This window comes from Paramisgurnus dabryanus, chromosome 20 (assembly GCF_030506205.2).
Source record: "Paramisgurnus dabryanus chromosome 20, PD_genome_1.1, whole genome shotgun sequence".
Classification (NCBI taxonomy): Eukaryota; Metazoa; Chordata; class Actinopteri; order Cypriniformes; family Cobitidae; genus Paramisgurnus; species Paramisgurnus dabryanus.
The window spans coordinates 29800280-29821897 of NC_133356.1; the positions used below are offsets into that span (position 1 = coordinate 29800280).

At 36.9% G+C, this 21618-nt stretch overlaps 1 protein-coding gene across 3 annotated transcripts in view; it reads right to left on the minus strand.

Annotated features, from left to right (window-relative positions):
• Positions 1-15848: 15848 nt before the first annotated feature.
• spred2b (sprouty related EVH1 domain containing 2b) overlaps positions 15849-21618 on the minus strand; it is a 45207-nt gene continuing 39437 nt past the window's right edge. For all 3 annotated transcript variants that reach the window (XM_065250941.2, XM_065250926.2, XM_065250932.2), the window contains exon 6: positions 15849-21507. In XM_065250941.2, the coding sequence (XP_065107013.1) occupies positions 20842-21507 (666 nt within the window). In that variant the 3' untranslated portion in view covers positions 15849-20841. The remainder of the gene's footprint in view (positions 21508-21618) is intronic.

A 21618-nucleotide genomic window follows, 5' to 3' on the forward strand; every position in this document is an offset into this window, starting at 1 on the left:
ATCTATTTGTTGATTAGTCTCTGTCTCCCCCTGCTGGTCACATTCATGTTAAAATGCTGCACTTGCATTCATCGCATTGTGATATGCATGATTTGTCATATTTGTTATATGTGTGATATTTATATATTAAGTATACAATATTATATATTTATATCATGCCTCCACTACAAGCGCATGGGCATAAACTTAAAACAGCATAGAACTCTAAAGTATGTTGAGGTCCTATGTATAGGCCTACCTGTTTATTTTGCCATTAGCCACAGCACTGACTTCATTCTATGATTAAAATGATTTTAAATGTAGAAATAAATAACTCTTTATTTACTGGCAGATTAGTAGCAGTCAGCTGTAAACAAGGTCAAATCTCCCTTGCCTTTCCACTACATGAATCTCATGCACCGGAGGCCAAATTGAATTTCCACTCTGCCCCTGCCAGTCCACGCCAGCCTCATAAACACAGCGAAAGAGCATCAGGGATAATATATGCACAAAGAAATTGAGCTCTTTTCATCTGAGAGCAGCACCTTGTAATAGGTGACATCTTTATATGATCTTTTTAATTTTCTCATCAATTTTATATTTGGAAGTAATTTTTTCCCAAGTGCTCGTATTTTTCTCTCTAGCATATTAATGTAATAATTTAACTCACTGTAAAACTTGGTTCGATTTGAATAACAAATTCTTCACACACATGGTAGTTTTGTTCTGGTGCTTTAAAGAAAAAAGCCCCAGCAGCATTCCAGAATATGTATAGTAACAGAGCCACAAGGGTGCATTAGAAAGTCAATAGGTTGTATTGCTCATTTCAAAGGTTATACTGTTACTGTTTAGCACACTGCGCCTGTGTAATGAAGTAGTCCTTCATGTGATAGCATGCTGTGACTCCTGGCAGTTCCTTCTCAAAGCAGCTTTCTTTTCTTCCTTCAAAAGGCTTAAACAAAAAATATGTCCCCTCTGACCCAACTGTTGCCATGGGACCAGTCAAACTACATATTTCCAACAGCTCTTCATTGCCCCGCGGGCGACTCTGAGCATAATGACACGACAACCCTCCAGTGCTCAAATGACAACAGCCTCAGTGTCATTTCATCACTATTTGCAAATGAATGTGTAAAACTGCTCTTCATACTCGTCTACGTGCTTGACATTTTTGATATTAAATATATTTAGATATTAAATAAATTGTCCTTATTTGCACATTTATAAATAAAATAAAATACAGTATAAAATTCTATATGAAAAAATAATTCCGTATTTGTTTATTGTAGTGTAGCTCAACTTGTAAAGCATTGTGTTAGCAGTGAAAAAGTCATGGGTTTGATCCTAGGAAACACACATATTGATAAAAAAAGTATTGTTTGAAATGCACTTTAAGTGTTTAAGGATAAAACTGTCTGCCAAATGTGTAAAATGTTATAATGAATAGTGCTAAAAATGTTTTGTAAAAAAAAAAAACATATATTTTAATCATTTATCATTATCAGAATTATTATTCTTGCTGTACATTTTTTTATATTTAATTGTTAATTATTTGTGGTCAAATTAGTAAAACAATGCTGAGTTGTTGAATTTCATTCTTTGTCCGACCATTTGTCGCAACTACTAAATTTGACCACTGGATGGCGCTAAAGAACATGGATTTATTTAAACACTGTTGGGTGGTTTCCTGGATAGGGATTATTTTAAACCAGGACTAGGCCTTAGTTTAATTAGGAAATATAACTAGTTTTAACAAACATGCCTTACTAAAAACATTACTTGTGTGCATTTTGAGGCAAAACAAAGGGCACTGATGTATTTTAAGATATGTCAGTGCAAGTTGTTTTAAGTTTGGACAGCTCTTACATTTATTTTAGTCTAGGACTAGTCTAATCCCTGTCTGCGAAACCGCCCCTGTAAAAACTGGTTCAAGGTTTTATTAGTTTTAGGAAAAGTTTAGGTGAAGTTCTTGTCATATATAACCTAAATAAATAAAAAAACATTATTAAAATGACATTTAAGCACATAAGTCATTTTTTCTTACTGAAATGTCATTTATTTCACGTCTTTGTGTTAGATTAAATGATGCATCACAGATTTTGTATTTTACTACAGTATGTTTTTCTGCACTTCAGTAATGATAATGACTCGGGGTCACTGATGTGAAGAAAGGAATTACAAAAAAGGCTCAGCAATGCGAAATTGTGGCAAAAATGTGGTTGTCGTCTTTGAAATAATTCAAAGTCTTGAAATAAGCATCATTTTTTTTTATGCGAAATGTAATTTGTTTATAAGCTTAATGCATTCCAAAGTTTCTAACACCACACGCCACTTTTCTGCTTACACTCCTAACATTAACAAAATAAAAAGAAATAAATGAATAGATGAAAACACTATACCCTACATGGCATGTAAGCTGGGGTTTGTGTGTGCATCAGTTGATTGTGGTGACCACAGTCTGAAAGTCTGAGAGAGAGAGCAGCTCATTATTGAACTCTTTGATGTGGAACAGCGCTGAATTCCTCACAGATGTTCCTCTGTTCTCCTGAGCAACAGCTCACACACTGCCGTCTGCAGGCCCTAACACTAAAACTAAAGGCGCTTTGCACGAGGAGAACTGTTGCACTCTTGCATTAGTCAGCGTTTTATTTTCTGATTTTCTATTTTTGCCATGAATGTGTGTAGAGGAGCGTTATAGAGGGCAAGTCAGCCAGACCACCCAATTTAAGCTTCCTTATACACTACCTATGTTAAACTTCACTGATCCAATGATATGAAGTAGCTTACATTAAAAAAGTTTTGCAGGTTTAGATGCAGTTTATTGAAATATCATTTTTCGGATAGATTCATGAAAAATGGTTACAATGCCTGATATATTTTTTTAAACTGAAGAGTTGAACTGGATATTAGTAAAGTAAAATCAGCCAATAAGCAATTCAATGCCTTAAATGAAGGAGATCAAATATAATACTTTCTATTTGTTTACTATATTAAAGATGAGAGAGAGAGAGAGAGAGAGAGAGAGAGAGAGAGAGAGAGAGAGAGAGAGAGAGAGAGAGAGAGAGAGAGAGAGAGAGAGAGAGAGAGAGAGAGAGAGAGAGAGGAGGCCATAATTACATATGAGACTGAGTCGGACACACCTCCCCTCGGCCTCAGGGGAGCTGCTTGTAAAGGAAGGAAGGAAGTCATTTTCAGAACAAAAACAGAAAAGGCCTCTGGAAAAAAGGGGGTAGAGGTGGGAGTTTGTATAAAAAGAAAACAAAGGCAGATGGACAAAGCATAAGGAAATGTAAATGTGGCAGGGGATGGAGGAACCATCAGAGGAAGAGAGACAATTTCCATTCCTGGAATAGAGATGGAGCAGAGAAAACAGGGACGATGTTTCATAAGAACCGCATGTCACACAATGCCTGTTCTGCATAAGCATGTCTCTCTTCATATACCAGAGACATTGAACTTTATACTCGACAAGAGACAGTAACTCTTTAAGTTTTTTCAGTGTTCAATAATAAAAAATAAATGTTTATATTAATAGGCACAAAATTATTTAAAAAATGTATTGGATTGGAATGTGTGAATGCATATGAAAACTAAAATGTTTTATTATTTAAGCTTTTTATTGCAATGTTTAATGTAAGAATGTTCATTAAAATAAATAATGAAAGTTAATGTAAGATGTTTTCCAAAACATAAATATTTAAAAGAGTAATGCATCATTCAGCATAAATGACTGTCATGTTGTATAAATTGGTACAGTACTATTTTGCTTTGCAATAAAGTAATTACTATATACATGCATAAAATGTTAATAGTTCATTTTTTTTAGGTTTTGGGGTAAAACAGCACCTGGAAATGTTACATGACAGATTGACCCAAATACCCAAATGTTTATACTTATTGCTGTTGGTTGGCACCAGCCTGACTTTTCTTCACTTTTCTTAAAAAGACCTTCATGTCTTGTCTATCAGGATCAGTAAAAGTGTTTCAGGTCTTATTTACAGTACACACAGTAAATGAGAGACAGTAAACAAGCTGTTACACATGCACGTTTATGAAGAGCAGAGTTTGTAGACACTGCAGTCGAGCGCATGCACACGCAGACACGCGCTGCTAACTGTGCGAGAAGCTGCGTGGAGTTACACAAAGGACGGGGAGTGTCATGTTCACATTTGTTTCAGATTTCAACCATGTAAACAAAGGGAGGCAGGCAGACACGCTGGGGCCCGTTTAAATTAGGCCCCAATAAGATCTGTCAAATCCGCAAGCCCCGAGCTTCTCGCAAAGCCCAAATCGAATCGAAAGCAGCCCTTTGATGGTCTACGTCGAGTTCGGTCCCTATAACAATTATTTTCGTTTTAATAATCATTCCCTGGTTTGGGCTTGAAGACAGAGCTCGGATTTGGTGGGAGGGAATGCAACGCTTAACACACACACACACACACACACACATTAAAGGAAATAAGGGAGCTTTGAGATGCAGCATGGTTTCTACGGTCTCTTCTTGAGCCCAAAAATGATATCATACATTCTAGGGAATGTAGGAGGAGTGAGAAGGGAGTTTTACAGACGGACTGCATCTTCATCTTTGATTTACTCCACTTAAAACGAGTGACCTGACCAACATTTTTATTAGTCAAGAATGTGCTGCTGTGATTTATTAAGAATTAAATTATTAGTTTTTTTTTTATCTTTTGGAATAAAAGAGATGAATGTACTCTGAAAACATACTGAATTTCTTTCCCATAAAATACAGGATGTGACAGCACCAAAAATGTGTTATTAACCACTACGAAATTTGAATGATTAAAAGGAGGCTAAATAAATAAAATAAGTTGTCAAAATATTGAAAAAAAACAGGCTGGATTTTCTCCTCTCAAACGCTGGGGGCGTGTCCGCTGGCGGAACTTAAACCACGCCAACTCGCCGGAAAGCTGCGGACGTGACTAGAAGGGATACAGCAAATCTCATGAAATCTCGCCGGAAGAGCGCAGTTTTATTCTAATCATAGTTTTCTTTCTAATCCTACCCCCAAACCTAACCCTAACCCCAACATCGCGCGGGATTTCAGCGTTTACTGTATCCCCTCTAGCCAAAACCGAAAGGCTGCTGTCTGTCTCAACTGTCAAACACTGCTACAACCTGAATGGATGCTGGTGATTATGTTAGGGGCGATAAGTCAGAATTCTGAGATTAAAGTCAGAATTCTGAGATTAAAGTCAGAATTCAAATATTTTTTTCACCAGTGGCCCTAATCCTCTTCCGTACTAATCCTCTTCCGTAGCTTTGGATAAAAACATTAGCCAAATGTATAAAATGTAAATGACCTTGTGATGCTGCAATTTTAAGCTGCAGGTTTGTCCGTGTAAAATCATTAGAATTGTTTGTAAACACTTTTTATATATGTTAGAAATGTATTGCTGAAACATGTTACAAATTGACCTATGTAGTACTGAATTGTGGAGTTACATCATTAAACAGTTTTTCCACATTTTTGTGTGTCCAGATGTATTTAGGCGGGCCTAAAACAGTGGTTCGATGACGCACCGGAGCCACCGAGCATGGCCCCGCCCCTAACATAATCACCAGCATCCATTCAGGTTGTAGCAGTGTTCTGAGATTAAAGTCAGAATTTAAAGTCAAAATTCTGAGATTAAAGTCAAAATTCTGAGATTAAAGTCATAATTCTGAGATTAAAGTCAGAATTCTGAGTTTAAAGTCAGAATTCTGAGATTAAAGTCAAAATTCTGAGATTAAAGTCAAAATTCTGAGATTAAAGTCAGAATTCTGAGATTAAAGTCAGAATTCTGAGATTAAAGTCAAAATTCTGAGATTAAAGTCAGAATTCTGAGATTAAAGTCAAAATTCTGAGATTAAAGTCAGAATTCTGAGATTAAAGTCATAATTCTGAGATTAAAGTCATAATTCTGAGATTAAAGTCAAAATTCTGAGATTAAAGTCAGAATTCTGAGATTAAAGTCATAATTCTGAGATTAAAGTCAGAATTCTGAGATTAAAGTCAAAATTCTGAGATTAAAGTCAGAATTCTGAGATTAAAGTCAGAATTCTGAGATTAAAGTCAGAATTCTGAGTTTAAAGTCAGAATTCTGAATTCTGAGATTAAAGTCACAATTCAGAATTCTGAGATTAAAGTCAGAATTCTGAATTCTGAGATTAAAGTCAGAATTCTGAATTCTGAGATTAAAGTCAGAATTCTGAGATTAAAGTCAGAATTCTAAGATTAAAGTCAAAATTCTGAGATTAAAGTCATAATTCTGAGATTAAAGTCAGAATTCTGAGTTTAAAGTCAGAATTCTGAGTTTAAAGTCAGAATTCTGAATTCTGAGATTAAAGTCAGAATTCTGAGATTAAAGTCAGAATTCTGAGATTAAAGTCAGAATTCTAAGATTAAAGTCAAAATTATGAGATTAAAGTCAGAATTCTGAGATTAAAGTCATAATTCTGAGATTAAAGTCAGAATTCTGAGATTAAAGTCAGAATTCTGAGAATAAAGTCAGAATTCAAATATTTTTTTCACCAGTGGCCCTAATCCTCTTCCGTACAAAGCAACTTGCATTGCATTAAGATATACTTTTAATTTATACCACAAGGGTGTTGAATGCTCTATTCTGATTGTTTGAGAAATGTTCGACAGCTATGTCAGGTGAAAAGGTGCTTTACTACCTTGAGTGTGTATTATTTTAGAAATTATTCAATGGCCAGTCGTCAATTATTCCTTACATGTGTGATCTCTGGGATCAAACCCATGACCTGAACGTTGCACAATGCACTACCAAGTGAGCTACAGGATCCCTCCTTATTCTCAAATGCACAGCAAGCAAAAATAAAAGATGTCCATTTTTATTCTAAGGATTTGAAGAAAGGAGGGTGAAAATAAACTAAACATGTTTAGTGCAAAATATAACTAACATAAGTGGACCATAGCCTATAAATCAGAATGTTATTTATTAACGAATAATAAAAATCATGATACTATATATAAGACTCTCGAACTAATCCTTTCCATAAACTAAAGTACAAAAACAAAGAGAGCTTACAGAGGAAGACAGCACATGGACTCCAGCTTTTCTCCCTTCGGGATGAGAGTTTCATCAGGGTCTGGACAATTTTTACTTCCTGTCCATGGCAACAAGCTAAGGCCGGACACAGTAAACAATCTCAGCACTTCTTAGTGAATGGCCTGTTTTTACAGATGACTGCATAGAAACAAACACAACAGTCACAAAGTAATCTTGTTTTTGAAAGTTATAGCTGGATTCTTGAACCTAAAGAAAATGCGATTGGAGCTTGCCCATGCAAAACTCGATGCCACAATGCCAGTGTGTTATGGCTGATTGCCAGGGCATTGCCATGTGGTTGCTAAGGTGTTCCAAGAGTGTTTCTATGGTATTCTGGTGCTTGTCTGTGTAAAAATATGTGATTGGTTAAAGTCTAAGGCTCAGGTTCCTCATTCAATGTAAGGCCAGTGTATGAAAACCAAGGGTCAGTGCCTACTGACAAACAGCAACAGGTTGGAAAAGAGACCCAGACTGAGGCTTACAAATATACAGTAGGCTTTTCTAGGTTGGTCACTGTGGGAAAACTTCACCCCTCCCTGTCCAGTAAGAGGATGTGTAGACACAAAGCTGTTATCTGCTCACAATAACATCCTGATACCACAATGTTCTGTCCAAAGGAAGTTAGACACAAATAACAGACGACACAAACAAGAGGTCAGGGGGGATCTGAGAGATATTTACTAAGGTCAAAGACTCAAAGCTGCAAATATATATATATATATAGCAAAAAAATTTAAAAGTTAAATGATAATTTTTGTTTTATTCTGTCAACTACCGACAACATTTCTGCCAAAATCTTTATAAAAATTAGGTTTTTATTTGCATTTAATTACTGAAAATTTAAATGGGGAAAACATGGTCGAAATACAAAAAAATTAAGAAAAGAAAAATGCTGTTTTCCGATCTTCAGTACTGTAAAGAAAATAAGTTCAAATTCTTTTCTTAACAACAAAATACTGATGTTTTTACATGCATTTTAGGAAAAAAAATTCTCAGTCTTTTATATTTGCTGGTGGGTGACTTTATGTTACTCCTGAGGTTTGCTTTTGTTGAAATTCAACAGACACTGGACTGAAATGGTCACAATACATCTAGAAATTATGATTAAAGTAAAAACTGGAGTGGTCTCTTAATTTTTTAAGAGTAAAAAATATTATTTATAATACATTATGGTAGATGCTTTTGTCATTTAATGTCATTTTTTATTTATTATTTTTTATAAAATATTTAAATGCTGATTTCTTTGTGAAAATCATTGTGAATTACAGTAAATAATTTTAATAATCAACATTGAGAATAGTGTTAATAATGACATTAAACATTTAAAAATGCACTAAAAAACTTACATTTTACTTTGTTTTAAATAATTTTAACTTTAAGTTATTTTTTGTTTTTAAAGTATTTATGCTTTATGAAAAAATCAGCATTATTCTCTGTGTTGATCACTAAAATATTTTATTTACTGTAATATGCAATGATTTTAGAAAAAATTTTGTGGACTAAACACAACTTCCGGTAGACCTCCACGTAGAATAAAAAACAACTTTTACAGCAATTTATTTTTGATAAGTGAATTGCCTTTATTTATATACATATCAACAACACTAAGCTAACATGATTGTGTAAAATGAATGTATGCACTTTTGGGTACGGATCTCTTGCTCAGCTGCCAAACCTCTCTGCACAGTTGTGATCCATGCTCGTCATCTCCCCTTATCTTTAGCAAACCAAAACATTTTATTTTCAACAAGGTATTTGTTTCAGACATCAGTTTAGCCAGTAGCCAGACCATTATATAAATACAGATCAAAAGGTACTCTCGGTTTAGGTGCGTAACCATGACAATGCATGTGTGTCCGATGAAACTGTCGAAAAAATGTGGATAAAACATATAAAAAATGCTCAGTTGTATCACAGCAATGAGAATTTGGTATAAACATACATTTGATTTGATATAGAGGTGAAATGTGTCCTGGTTTTGTTTGGTGAGATTCAGTAAGGAAGTGGCCATGCAGTTAAACTATGACTGCTGTACTGATGAGTCTAGACAAGAGCGTCTGTATCTGTGCCTGATTGACTCTAAAAACAACACCTACAGCAGGAGACAAACAACAGGTGGGAAAACAAGTCCAAACAAGCAAACAGGAACAGAGCAGAAGCAGCTGTCTGACACGGCCTGCAGACAGGAAACCAGCGTCCAACAACAGCAACAACTCGCACATCCAACTGCATTGTGCTCAAGGATAAACAGGATGGTCAACAGTAGCTCAAAGGGAATAGTTTACCGAAAATTACAATTCTGGAATCATTTACCCACCCATGCGCTGAAATTCTGACGAAAGGCCTGGACATTGCCCAAATAATAAAAGGGGAATCCACTGACTCCAAAATCACCAAATGCAATTTCCATGAGGGATAACACACAATCAACCAGTGGTTATTACAGGGTCTTTTATCACCCTGAATGAATTTATGTTGACTGCAAGTTATCCCCCAGCAACTTGCCAGATGTGTAAAGAGGCCTATATATACACGAAATATTCATCTGATATATGCAACGCAATCTCATTGCTATTCGTATGTATTTTATAAGGTGGCTAATTCGTAGTAAAGGAGTAGTCCACTTTAAAGATGGGGTCCATTGACTTTTTATAGTAGGAAAAAAAATACTATGGTAAGTCAATGAGCCCCATCTATAAAGTGGACTACTCCTTTAATTAATACGACAATTTTTTAAGTTTTTGTACAATCTGCTTTCACCCCTGTGATGCTGGGGTTAGGGATTCATTATTGTTTTTTTTTTTTATAACAATTGTAGGCTTTTATGCAATTCACTTATTAGCCAACTCGTAAAATATGTATGAACTCCTGTAAGATCAGGCTCATATATGTTACCCAGAAAAAAACATTTCGGAGCAACTTTAAGATGCATTTGCATATAAAAGCTCATGTAGGTTATTCATTATGCACATTTCATTTATGTATAACTATTAAATCGTACCTATCGAGATGATTGAAAATACTCAGATGAGGCTATGTTGTTAGTTTTATGCAGCTTTTTGGGAATAACAAACCTTGGAATGTTGCCACCAGTGCTGGGGGTAATGCATTACAAGTAACGTGCATTACGTAATATTATTACTTTTCTAAAGTAACGAGTAAAGTAAGGCATTACTTTTAGGGGTGTGACGAGATCAAATGTGTCTCGCGAGATTTGTGGTGCAGGTGCTGGCCGTTTCTCAAATAAAAGACTGCATCCTTCGGAGGTCGCATTTTTAAACTGCATTTACTTCATCACTGTCTAATTAGAGACTATTAACAATTATAAAGTTTACTAATTATTTAGTTAATCGCAACTTCTTGTAATATGCTCACGACTTGTGACTGTAATGTTCAGTTAATGATCTAAAATAAACCTTGATGACGTATGCAGCCTGCATATGCGACCTCCGGAGGATGCAGCTTTCTGTTTGACACTTTTACAGTGCATGCATTATATTTGTCTTTTACTGCATTTGCTTTTTTGTTTAGGTTTCCAATAATGTGTAAAGTCTGAGACGCGTTGTGTTTGTCTGTTGATCACTGTCAGATGTGTCTCAGCAGATTAAGCCCTCACTCAGAGTTTACATGATTTAATGTCTGCATTATCTTGCTCAAAAAATGTCAGTGGCTGTATCATTTCTAGTGTAAGGAAATGGACATATATTAAATATTAATATGGATTTAAACATTGGTTGACTAAAAATAAGCGTTTCTCTCCGTCTAAAGTGAAAGTGAAGACATCGTCTGCGAGACGAGTCCTCTATCGCCCCCTGCGGGCATTTGTTATAATACATACAATGCTTTTTATTCATAGGCCACAAAATGTTGTTTAATGTAACTTGGTTTTAATACTTTATTTGAACCAATTATTATTGCATCTTCGTTAATATGTAATTTTAAATGCTACTGCTCACTTGGGTCTATTTTTATTACCCCAAAATAACAAATTACTTCATTATCAGTTAGCAAAATAATTGTTAGGGACAGTCCTTGATTAGTTTAAACATTTAAAAATAATGTGATTTCAGTTTCTTATTCATTTATTTTATCATTGAGGGTTTCTTAAAAAGTATAAAATAATCGTCTCATCTCGTTCTCGTGAACCCAATCTCGTGTTTCGCCTCGTCTCGTGGATTAAGTGTCTCGTCACACCCCTAATTACTTTATAAATGTAAATATTAATATTTGAGTTACTTTTTTGAAAAAAGTAATCTGAGTTATTTTTCAGTTTAATTATTCGATTAAAAAATAATAATGTACTGAATAAAACTAAACATAGTCACGTAGAATTACGCACTTTATGTGTGCGCACCTGAGCGGGAACAGTTTGAGTCAAAAAAGGAGATTCGAGAGCTCAACATTTTTGCGATGGAAATATGCAATTTCTGAATGCAGAGTTTCTCAGTCATAAAAAACACCTGCAAGGTCTGAAAGAGATCAAGTCTCAGCAAAGTAAGAAAAAGTAACGCAAAAGTAACTTAAAAGGTAACGTAAGCATTTATTTCCATGAAAAGTAACAAAGTAACGCAATTAGTTACTTTTTTGGGTGAGTAACTTAACATTGTAATGCATTACTTTTAAAAGTAACTTTCCCAACACTGGTCGCCACTGACCATGAGCGTGTAAAGTTTAATAAAAGTATTCATGCGACTCTGATATTGTCGTCTCACACGGTGCAATATTTTTGTTTGAGGAACAAATATTATTTACTAATAATGTTATCAGCAGTTTTGGTTGAACTATTCATTTATCCCAGACAGCAGACGACACCGCGCAGGATCTGGTGCAGAACTGGCCCTGCTGGAATATCAAAAGATCAAACTTGCTTAAAACCTAAACCGTGATTCTTTCTAGATAAAGGCGCTATTTAGAAACCTTTAGTGGGCCACACATCCAAATCAAAATTCCAAACTCCACGAGCAAAAGGGCCCTCGGCAGAGGTAAGGAATTGTTTCCTTTCGTTTAAAGCAAGAGAAAAGTGACCTCATTATGAGAAAATACGTCTTAAATGTTTGCACATGTGGAGGTTGATGCTATTTGCAGTCACCAAGCAGCATAGCAGGCCAAGCCTTTGGGGACATTCCACCCCCACCCCCTTTCTTCTTGCCAGATAATTGTCCATATGTTTTTTCAAAAACATCTCGAGCGAAACAGCTTAATGTCCTGTATGGCTTTCACATGTTCGGGCTCCACAGAAGGGGCTCAAAGACTTCTGGGTCCAGATCCAAGCATTGAAGTCACAGTGTCTGGATAAAAAGCATTACATCCGGTGTAAAAGCATAACATGTTAATTTGAGAGTGTGTGTGTGTGTGTGTGTGTTTATATATGTGATTTTGGATTTATTACAGCTTACTGAGGGACACAAAACAGTTTGCATGGGCCAACTAATGGCTAAATGTCAATGAGTGCATGATATAAGACCAAAGGCGAAAATCTCCATCAATTCAAATTTACCCCATTAAAGGGTCAATATTATGCCTAATTTTACAAGATTAAATATACTGTACGTCTGAGGTAAAGTTTCAGCTCAAAATACCCCACAGATCATTTGTTACAGCATATCCAAAATGCACTTATTTGGGTGGGAGCAAAATAGCGCTGTTTTAGTGTCTCCGCCTTTAAATGCAAATGAGCTCCTCACTGCCTTACCAACGGACACGGAGCTCTTTTGGTTAAAAATAGATATGATTCCTGTGAATACTGAGATAATAGTATCTTTAGCCACATTAGCGATACAACGTGCTATCAAACACATTTAGAAAAGCTTTTGGGTAAAATTAACCAGTCAGTGGCTGTGGGCGCGGCTTTATCAGTGTGATGTCACATTAACAAGAGAATCAAATCAGCATGTCTAATGATCAGTGTTGTGGAAAGTTACTTTTAAAAGTAATGCATTACAATATTAAGTTACTCCCCAAAAAAAGTAACTAATTGCGTTACTTTAAGTTGCGAGTTACTTTTCATGGAAAGTGATGCTTACGTTACTTTTTAGTTACTTTTGCGTTACTTTTTCTTACTTGGCTGAGGCTTGATCTCTTTCAGGCCTTGCAAGTGTTTTTATGATCGCAAAAATGTCAAGCTCTGGCCTGCCATCTCCGTTTCTGACTCAAACTGTTCCCGCTCAGGCGCAAAGAGTGCGTAATTTTACATTAGTATCGTCACTGCCCAATGAAACTAAAACGGTTACTTTTCAGGAAGCGAAAAATTTCAAAAGCAGTTGAATGTAGCGTTGTCATACTTGGTATGGCATCTTTACATGTAACCATATTCTTGCCAGTGTAATGATATATCCACATTTGACCAAAATTGAGTTTAAATGGACATACGTGCATATTTTACAGTAACGGTGGTCCATACGCGTTCTTCCGATCATTAATTAGAATTGCCAAGTCGCGTTTCATATTGACAGATAAATACGCTCAGTTTATTAAATAGCCTACGTCTTAGTTTAATAAATACCCTTAGTTTATTTAATATTAATTATACATTTATTAAATGTCTCTTGCATACTATGAAGAGACAATGAATCAATACACTGACATGGTAATGCTAGACAGATACTTTGTTTGCACAGTCCTACCGTAATTTTGTCACTTCTAGACGTACGTCTGGCGTCAGGGGGGAAACGTTTACCTCAATGAAGGAAAGTCGCCGTTTCTCAATATGCGTTTATGGCCCTGTCCCAAATGGCGCACTTCATGTGGACTTTCGGTCTCGTGGCCTTAAATTGCGCGTTCTCGCTTAGTGTACGAGTCCGTAGGGTGTCCCATCTGTCATTTTTACGCTTTGAAGTATGCTCATCAGCGCCTCCTTTCCCCCCTTGATGCGGTCTTCAGCGAAGCCCGCACTGCAGCAGGCTTCGCGCACTTTACCAACCCAGAAGTCCTTGCGAAAGGGCAATCAGACCAATCAGACGACGGAAGGGAGGAGTTCACACTGACGGGTAACTTCTCTACCTATTTCCGGTGTGACGCTCGAGTCTGTCCCAAAATACGACTCAGGTGCACCCACGTGGACTCCCATCAAGGGTCCCTAAAGTCTGGACTACGTGATGTCATCAAAGTGTGGACTCTGAGGAGGACCACAAGTCCGGAGTGTGCCATTTGGGACAGGGCCCTTGTCTGTACTTGTGTTCTTGTGGACTTGTGAAACGTCATCAGTCGCGGCCCAAGTACTGTTCCAATTCAAAGTTCGCATCAAGCCCAAGTTCACAAAAATCCCCGGATGTGTTCTTGATCCGCCCATTTTATCGAGGATGCATCAGAGGAGACTTGTGTGGACCCAGAATGCATTTCGCGTCACGAGTTCGTTCTTCCGAGTCTGAACTTGCAAGTTCGACCTACGAAGGATACAAGTCTGAGTTTGTCTTACTTGGTATTGAGAAACGGCTATTGTCTCACCAGTTTATTCGGCTATCCAGTGCTGAGCTTCGATAAAAACTTCACGAGACCGGCGAGATGCTTCCACAGGGCGGGAGATACGCGGCGTGATTGACAGCTTTGACACCAAATGGATATACGTGAAAATCAGATGACATGATTTCACAAGTTTTCATTGGCCATTTAGATATGCGAAGCATACTGTATACAGAAATTAACCTGGACATTCAATCTGTCGAAAAATCTCAAAATCGGCAAAATGGACGTGGTTTTCATCGGACAACGACGATATTATCAGTTTAATTTTATTTTTAAATTGAATGAATTAAACTGAAAAGTAACTCGCATTACTTTTTTAAAAAAGTAACTCAAATATTAATGTGTACATTTATAAAGTAATGCGTTACTTTACTCGTTACTTCAGAAAAGTAATATTATTACATAATGCACATTACTTGTAATGCGTTAACCCCAATACTGCTAATGAGACTGCTTTGATATAACGGGGATAAAAAAAGAGGGTGTTTTTTCATACATTTATGTCCAACCAAACACCTTGTAAAAGTGGATTTTGCATAATATGTGCCATTTGAAAACAGCTTACACTAAAATGCCATCTTTTCTCATCCTTCATTTACATCTTTAATTTTGTAGGCCTATCAATAAACTATCCTCAATTTTTTCTTATGTGAAACAAAATGAGGTGTCAGGGAAAATATCAGATACTTTGTTTTACAAACACCAACAGAAGTCGTCTATATCTGTATTCGGTATATACATTATCTAAAAGCATTATTTTTTGTGTGTGAGCATATGTAATGAAATCAGTAGCGGGCGGCCAGTGACTTTTTTTTCGAGAGAGCACGATGCGAAGCTCGTCACAACATGTATGTAGCCCATTATGTGTTTGACTCGTCATTTCAAAATATGTGTTTGGAGCGTCATGTTAATCGCATGTCCTGCTGCACACGCGTCTAAAAGGTTTATGATAAAAAAGATGCTCGCGTTTGCCAGATACTCACTTTATCTCATGTGCATCAAGAGTTTAGTGTAAAGTTAAGTTCGTGTCTTGTGAGTATTTTGTGAGGGTGAGCGTCTCTATCATAAACCATTTCAATGCGTGTGCAGCAGGCACGTATTTTGACAAGACGCATAATTCACATAGGTTCACATAATGCACAAACACATATTTTGAATTCGCACCCCTCGGAAGAGAAGTCACCGGCCGCCACTGGTTGAAATTCAAGTTAATATTCATCATTATTTTTATCGTGGGTGTGTCCTGCATGACATGAAGGTGAGAAATAAACAATACAATTTTATTGCTTAAGTAAACGTACTTAAACAGAACAAATGCAAGCCTTGCGTTACTGGTTTCTTTCATTTTTATTGGGACCTATGACAAACATGTAGATCTACACAGCGGCCAGGCCGTCACGTAGCTCCGATATGATCAGCTTGTATTTACAGAGTCCGTTCTTTTCATCCCATCTGTTCCTAAAAGCAGGAGCTACATTGATCTTACATGTTAGAAACGATTAAAAAAAATAGAAATAAAAATGTACATCATACACTCGATATAGATCTTTTCGCCTTTTTACAGAGGTAAAAATTCGGATCGTAAAAAACAAAACTAATCAATACAATAGGGTTTATTTAATTTTTGTCGGTTTCTTTTCAGTTTTCATATACAAGGAGAGAGATTAACAATATGTTTCAGGCACTTCTTAAACAGGTAAATGTGTGTGGTTAGAGAGATGTTTCACCAGGACAGATGCACATATAGAGAATGCTTTGGGTTAATGTTTCATTACCACAGATAGAAAAATAAAATTCAGCTCTTCTCTAAACTTGAATGACACTGGTATTTGCAGAAGCTGACAGATTCAGATACAGAAATGACACGTGGTAAATGAAAGACACAGTGAGGCATTAGATCTGTTTCCTCTCCGTCGCCCACCAAAAAAAGACTCCAGTGAATGACAGGGGGTCTCTACATAAATTAGATGTCTTTACACTTAATTCAACACACAGTATCACATCTACACTCTTAAAAATAAAGGTTCCAGAAAAAATTATTCGTTTTTAAAAGTAGGCAGACTTGAGGTTTGGGATAACATGAATCATAAGGTTTTGCACAAACTTGTACCCCACTGTCTGGGTTATTTTTGACCCATAAGGGGTAAATATTGGACAGAACACATGTCTAATAACCAAGCATATTATAATAACCAAACAATTGGGTTAAAAACCCCCAGAATTGAGTCGATTTTAACCCAGCGGTATGTTCCGTCCAATATTTAGCCATTATGGTTTAAAAATAACCCAGACATTTTTAGAGTGTGCATATAATGGCACTTTACAGCTAATTCACATTTATCCAGCAATCTAAAAATACTGGGTTACTTTTAACCAATGCATTGGGTTAAAATTGACAAATCCAGTCGTTGAATTAAATTAACCCAGCAAATGTTTCAACCCAACAGTGAGTTAAAACCACCCAGCATAGATGAAATTAAAACCCAGTGGGTTGAGCTCGTTCCCTTTTGACCCAGTGCTTGACTGAAAATAACCCAACATTTAATTTGGTTGATTTAGAGTTGAAACCCATTTTACTTCTACATATTTTTGAATGAATGAAAAATATGGATTTTATTCATTGAAATCAATTGAATTGTGAAATGTGGGCTCACCAGAAGTGAGCCAGGAGATGGGTTGAAAAGTAAGAGGAAAGTTGTTCAATTTTGAAAGATTGTTTGGACAATAAGGAATGTCTATTAGGCAGAAAAATTAATTTAACTTGGATTGCATGTTTAACAGATGAAAACTAGACCCAGTATAAACAAAAAATAACATGCAAGAGCTTTACCGTTATCCAGAAAACATCTGGACAAAAACCAGGTGTCTCTTTGCTGGGTTTTCACTGATAAACTCAAGAACCTTTATTTTTAAGAGAACATAGCACCTCTGAGGACATGAATTTGAGGCAACACAAACATTTGATGCATGTACACTGTACATTAATTTGAATGCTCACATACAGTTTGAATATCAATGCAGAGTAATGCTTTGTTGCTCGACAATTTATTTAGCATAAAGCACTATAAAGTCCTTCACAGGGTCAGGTGAGGTGATGGAGACAGACCCGATACATACGAGCCATCTCACAGATTGTACCATGCCGTTTGACTCCCACAAATAACTGGAGCAAGATTTTTATTTTTTAGAACACAAAGGCCTATGCGTTGGGGTGTTGTTTTTATTTTAAGAGAATAGAAAAATATCTATTTATTTTTACTTCTTTGAGAAACAGCACTGATTCGTTTTACTGTGTTCTCATAAAGTCTTGCTCTCGTAAGACAAAATTAAGGCGTTAAGTAGCATTATTGTAATGTAGGAAATGGAGATCGGTTTGGCAAACGTCCCTCTTTAAAGCACCCTAAAATCAAGCTTATTTTTCTGTTTCAGAGAACAGGATTGGAGTTGGAAACATCTTTGAGACAACTATTCCTTACTTCCTTCTTTCTGTTATTTTTCTATACCATAAAGACAAATTATGGGCCATCTGTCAGTAAGGGAAAGGTTTAGTGTTCCACTCCATAGAATATCAAATAGACTGCAAAACATCTTTTTATCAATATTTTCGTCTTGTTTTGTAGTAAAAATATCTAAATCACTAAAGAGGATCAATTTAAAAATCACTTCAATTGGTAACGCCTAGAAATTTGAAGATTTTTTAACTGGTCGTCCCCAACGTAGTGCCTGTGGGCCAAAGCACATTCTATTTATAGCCCAATTTTAATATTTATTTATTACATATTTTTATATTAGCTTGGCTTCTTTTATGTATGTTAACATTTTAAACAATGATAAAACAAGTAATATAAAATCAACAAGATAAAGTACAAAGTTTTTAGTATTGACTATTTAAAAAAAGTAGCCCTCCAGATTGTTTTATCCATTGTGGTAGCTCTTGCTCACAAAAAGGTTGGAGACCCCTGGTGTTAACAAATAAATTAATTTATAAAATGTTTTTCACCTTAAATTTTCACTTAAAATAAGAAAAAGTAAGTTTATTAAACTTACATTTTTTAGGTGTTACCAATTGAAGTAAGTTTTTTAAGTAGAACCTTTTACTTTGTACAGTGTAAAACCAGATACATTTCTACGAAGCAAAAAATATGTTTCATATTAAGGCTTGTTTACAGATAATTTAGTTAGTAAACTAACCTCAAACTGTAAAAAAAGTTGGTTCAACTTACATAAGTAAGTTACCTGGCTGCCTTAAAAGTTAATTCAACTTAAAAAAACAACAATTTTTACAAAGCTAATATTTTTTAAGCTGAATGAACTAAAACATTTTAGTTGAACAAACTTTTTTGTACAGTGCGTTGGCAAATAGAAATATCTAATTTTAGATTTTTTTCATAATGTCTTTTAATGGGCTAAGAAAAATAAATATACATAAAATAAATTACATAATTCTCTGTTAACAAGCACTTGGGATGCACCAAAATATCGGCCTATTATCGGTATCTGCAGTTTTTAGCACTATCAGACATTTGCCGGTTGTTTAAAAAAAGGTGATGATCAGGGCAGATTATATCCTGACAATGAAAAGGGTTGGAAAAACCCTTGATTATTATGAATTGGGTGACAATGACAACAGAATTGCAGTTTGTACACTCCGCAGTTTTTATGCTCTGGCGTAATAATTCGAAACAAGAATTTAAAAACAACAATCGGTATCGGTTGATGTCACTCTAAGTAACCAAATAAATCTCAGCATTTTTTTGTATCGGTGCATCCCATGCATTGCACAATATTATGTGTTTTTGTTTCAAGGCTGTTCAGATATTCTTTCTGGAAAACATGACAAAATATTGAATGAGAAAAAAGATATTTTTTTGCAGAGTAAGCAGTGTGAGCTAGCTGGAAACTCAACTTTCCCATATGGCTGTGAGTCTCTGCCCAACAATTTTCTCAGTTTTTTCCTCCCTTTGGCTGGTGATTCGATTTACCGTGAAAATAAATATGACAAAAATAATCTTTGGATCTGAAATACGCTTTAACTTAAAAGCCACCCTTACGTCGAAAAAGTCAAAAGAGTAAGGAAAACGGCCGGAGCACATCTGTGGCTGTCGAAGATGATTACAATAATTCGATTTTTAAACATATACATACGAGTATACAGTATTTACATATACTCAATACATAATCAATGCAGCTTATGTAAATTTGGCTTAAATATAATAATAACAACAATACTATGCTGTGATACAATGTTATCATTCCTTTACAACACACAAACACACACACACAAGCATCAACATACTCTCTCCTTCAAACTCAGTAAAAATCCACTCTTGCATTCGAAACCCAGTCACTCCACCCAACTACAGATTTAGTGTCTCAAGCTAATCTCAATGTTATTGTTCTTAAAGGCGCTCTAAGCGAATAATGTGCGACGTCACTTCCTGTTGATGTTTGAACTGTTTTCAAACAGACGGAGCGTAGCTAACTCCTCACCCTCCCCCTCCCTTCCGTGCTTTCATGAACGCGCCCAACCCCCACCCCCAAATCCTTCTTGTCGTTTATTGGCTGGAATACTTTGTTTTGTTTTGGGATTGCTAGGTTTGGCCATTTGTTGATATTGCCGTTTGTGAAGCCTGGGCTGTCTACAGAGATCGCGTTTTTTTACAGTTTGATCAGCGGACAGGCAGCAAGCAGATAGTGAGTAGATGTTTCCGGTATGTAACAAAAAATGTTTTATGGTCTAGAACGCTTCAATTCGCTTAGAGCACCTTTAATGGTTAAAGGGCTTGGGATATAAATGTCGGTTCATCTAAGGAGCCGCTCAGGAAGAGTAAACAGCTATAACCTCCCTTTGCCGGCCACACCGAACCAACACAAAATCAAAACGATGGATGGTCAAATCGAGCACACACGACATTAAAATAACAAGCGATTCAAGTTCTTGAAACGTAAAATCAGTGTAAAAAATATAAAGTACCTGCATAAGTGATGCATGACACATGGGCTCCGAGAGCCACCTGACAAGAAGGGTAATTTCGTTTGCACGAAATCGAAAGAAACATCCACAATAAAAGAGGAAGAAAAGAACATATACATATATATAAACATATATATTCTTATATATTTATATATATATTTTTATATAACCAAAACGAAAGAGCAGAAAAAGTTTTTCAAGCCAGTTAAATGCACCAATTCTTTCCGGAACCAGAAAAGCTCCAGCGAGCCGACCGTGATTTCCACTCCTGCCCTCCTCAGTGCTTGCGTTCTAAGAGGCCTACGTAAGGTTCGTTCGGGAGGGAAGGAGGACGGGCGGGCGGTGGTGGGCTCAGCCGACGGCCTTGTGCTTCCCCCCGCAGCAGCCGCAGGCCACGCCGCAGCGGTGGCACACGTGCAGCGGCGGGTAGCAGCACAGACAGGGCGCCAACAGCGACAAACCCAGCAGGGCCATCCAGCGCAAACAAAAACGTTCCTCGCCTGTGTCGCAAGAGCACGGGTCGGAGTAATCGCCCTCCGGGTCGGACATGCAGTGGTAAAGCATGCTGTCCGCGCACCACATGAAGCTGACCCGGTGGATGCAGGTCCGGATGGGGTCCGGGGCGTCGTGGCACTGCCCGCGCCGGTTCTCCTCGTGGTTAAACATGTCCCGGCAGTAGACGCAACGCGATCGCTCGCCGTCCTCTTTCCTTCGCTTGCCTTTGAACTTGAAAGGCCGCGGTTGGGCAGCCACCACTCCGCCCTCTGTGCCTGCGCGGTGGCTCTTGATGTCACACTGGCTGAAGTCCGAGCTGGGCACGTAGGGGTAATTGTAGTCGTGCTTTAAGGGTTCGTTCTTGCCGATGTGAACGTACGAGTCCGAGTCATCGGGCTGGTTGAACTTGTCCGGTACGGCGGCGTATCGGTAGTCTTCGTAGCCCGTGATAACCCAGCGTTCGCGGGGATTGATGCGGACTATCTCCTCATCCTCAAATGGAAAGAGGTTCCTGGAGAACTTCTGGAAGACATGATAAACAATACAATTAGATATCGGCATGCAATTTCTGGAGAAAAGTCTATTTTTTGGGATTAACTGCACAAAATCATCCAACATTAGGTCTACAAATTC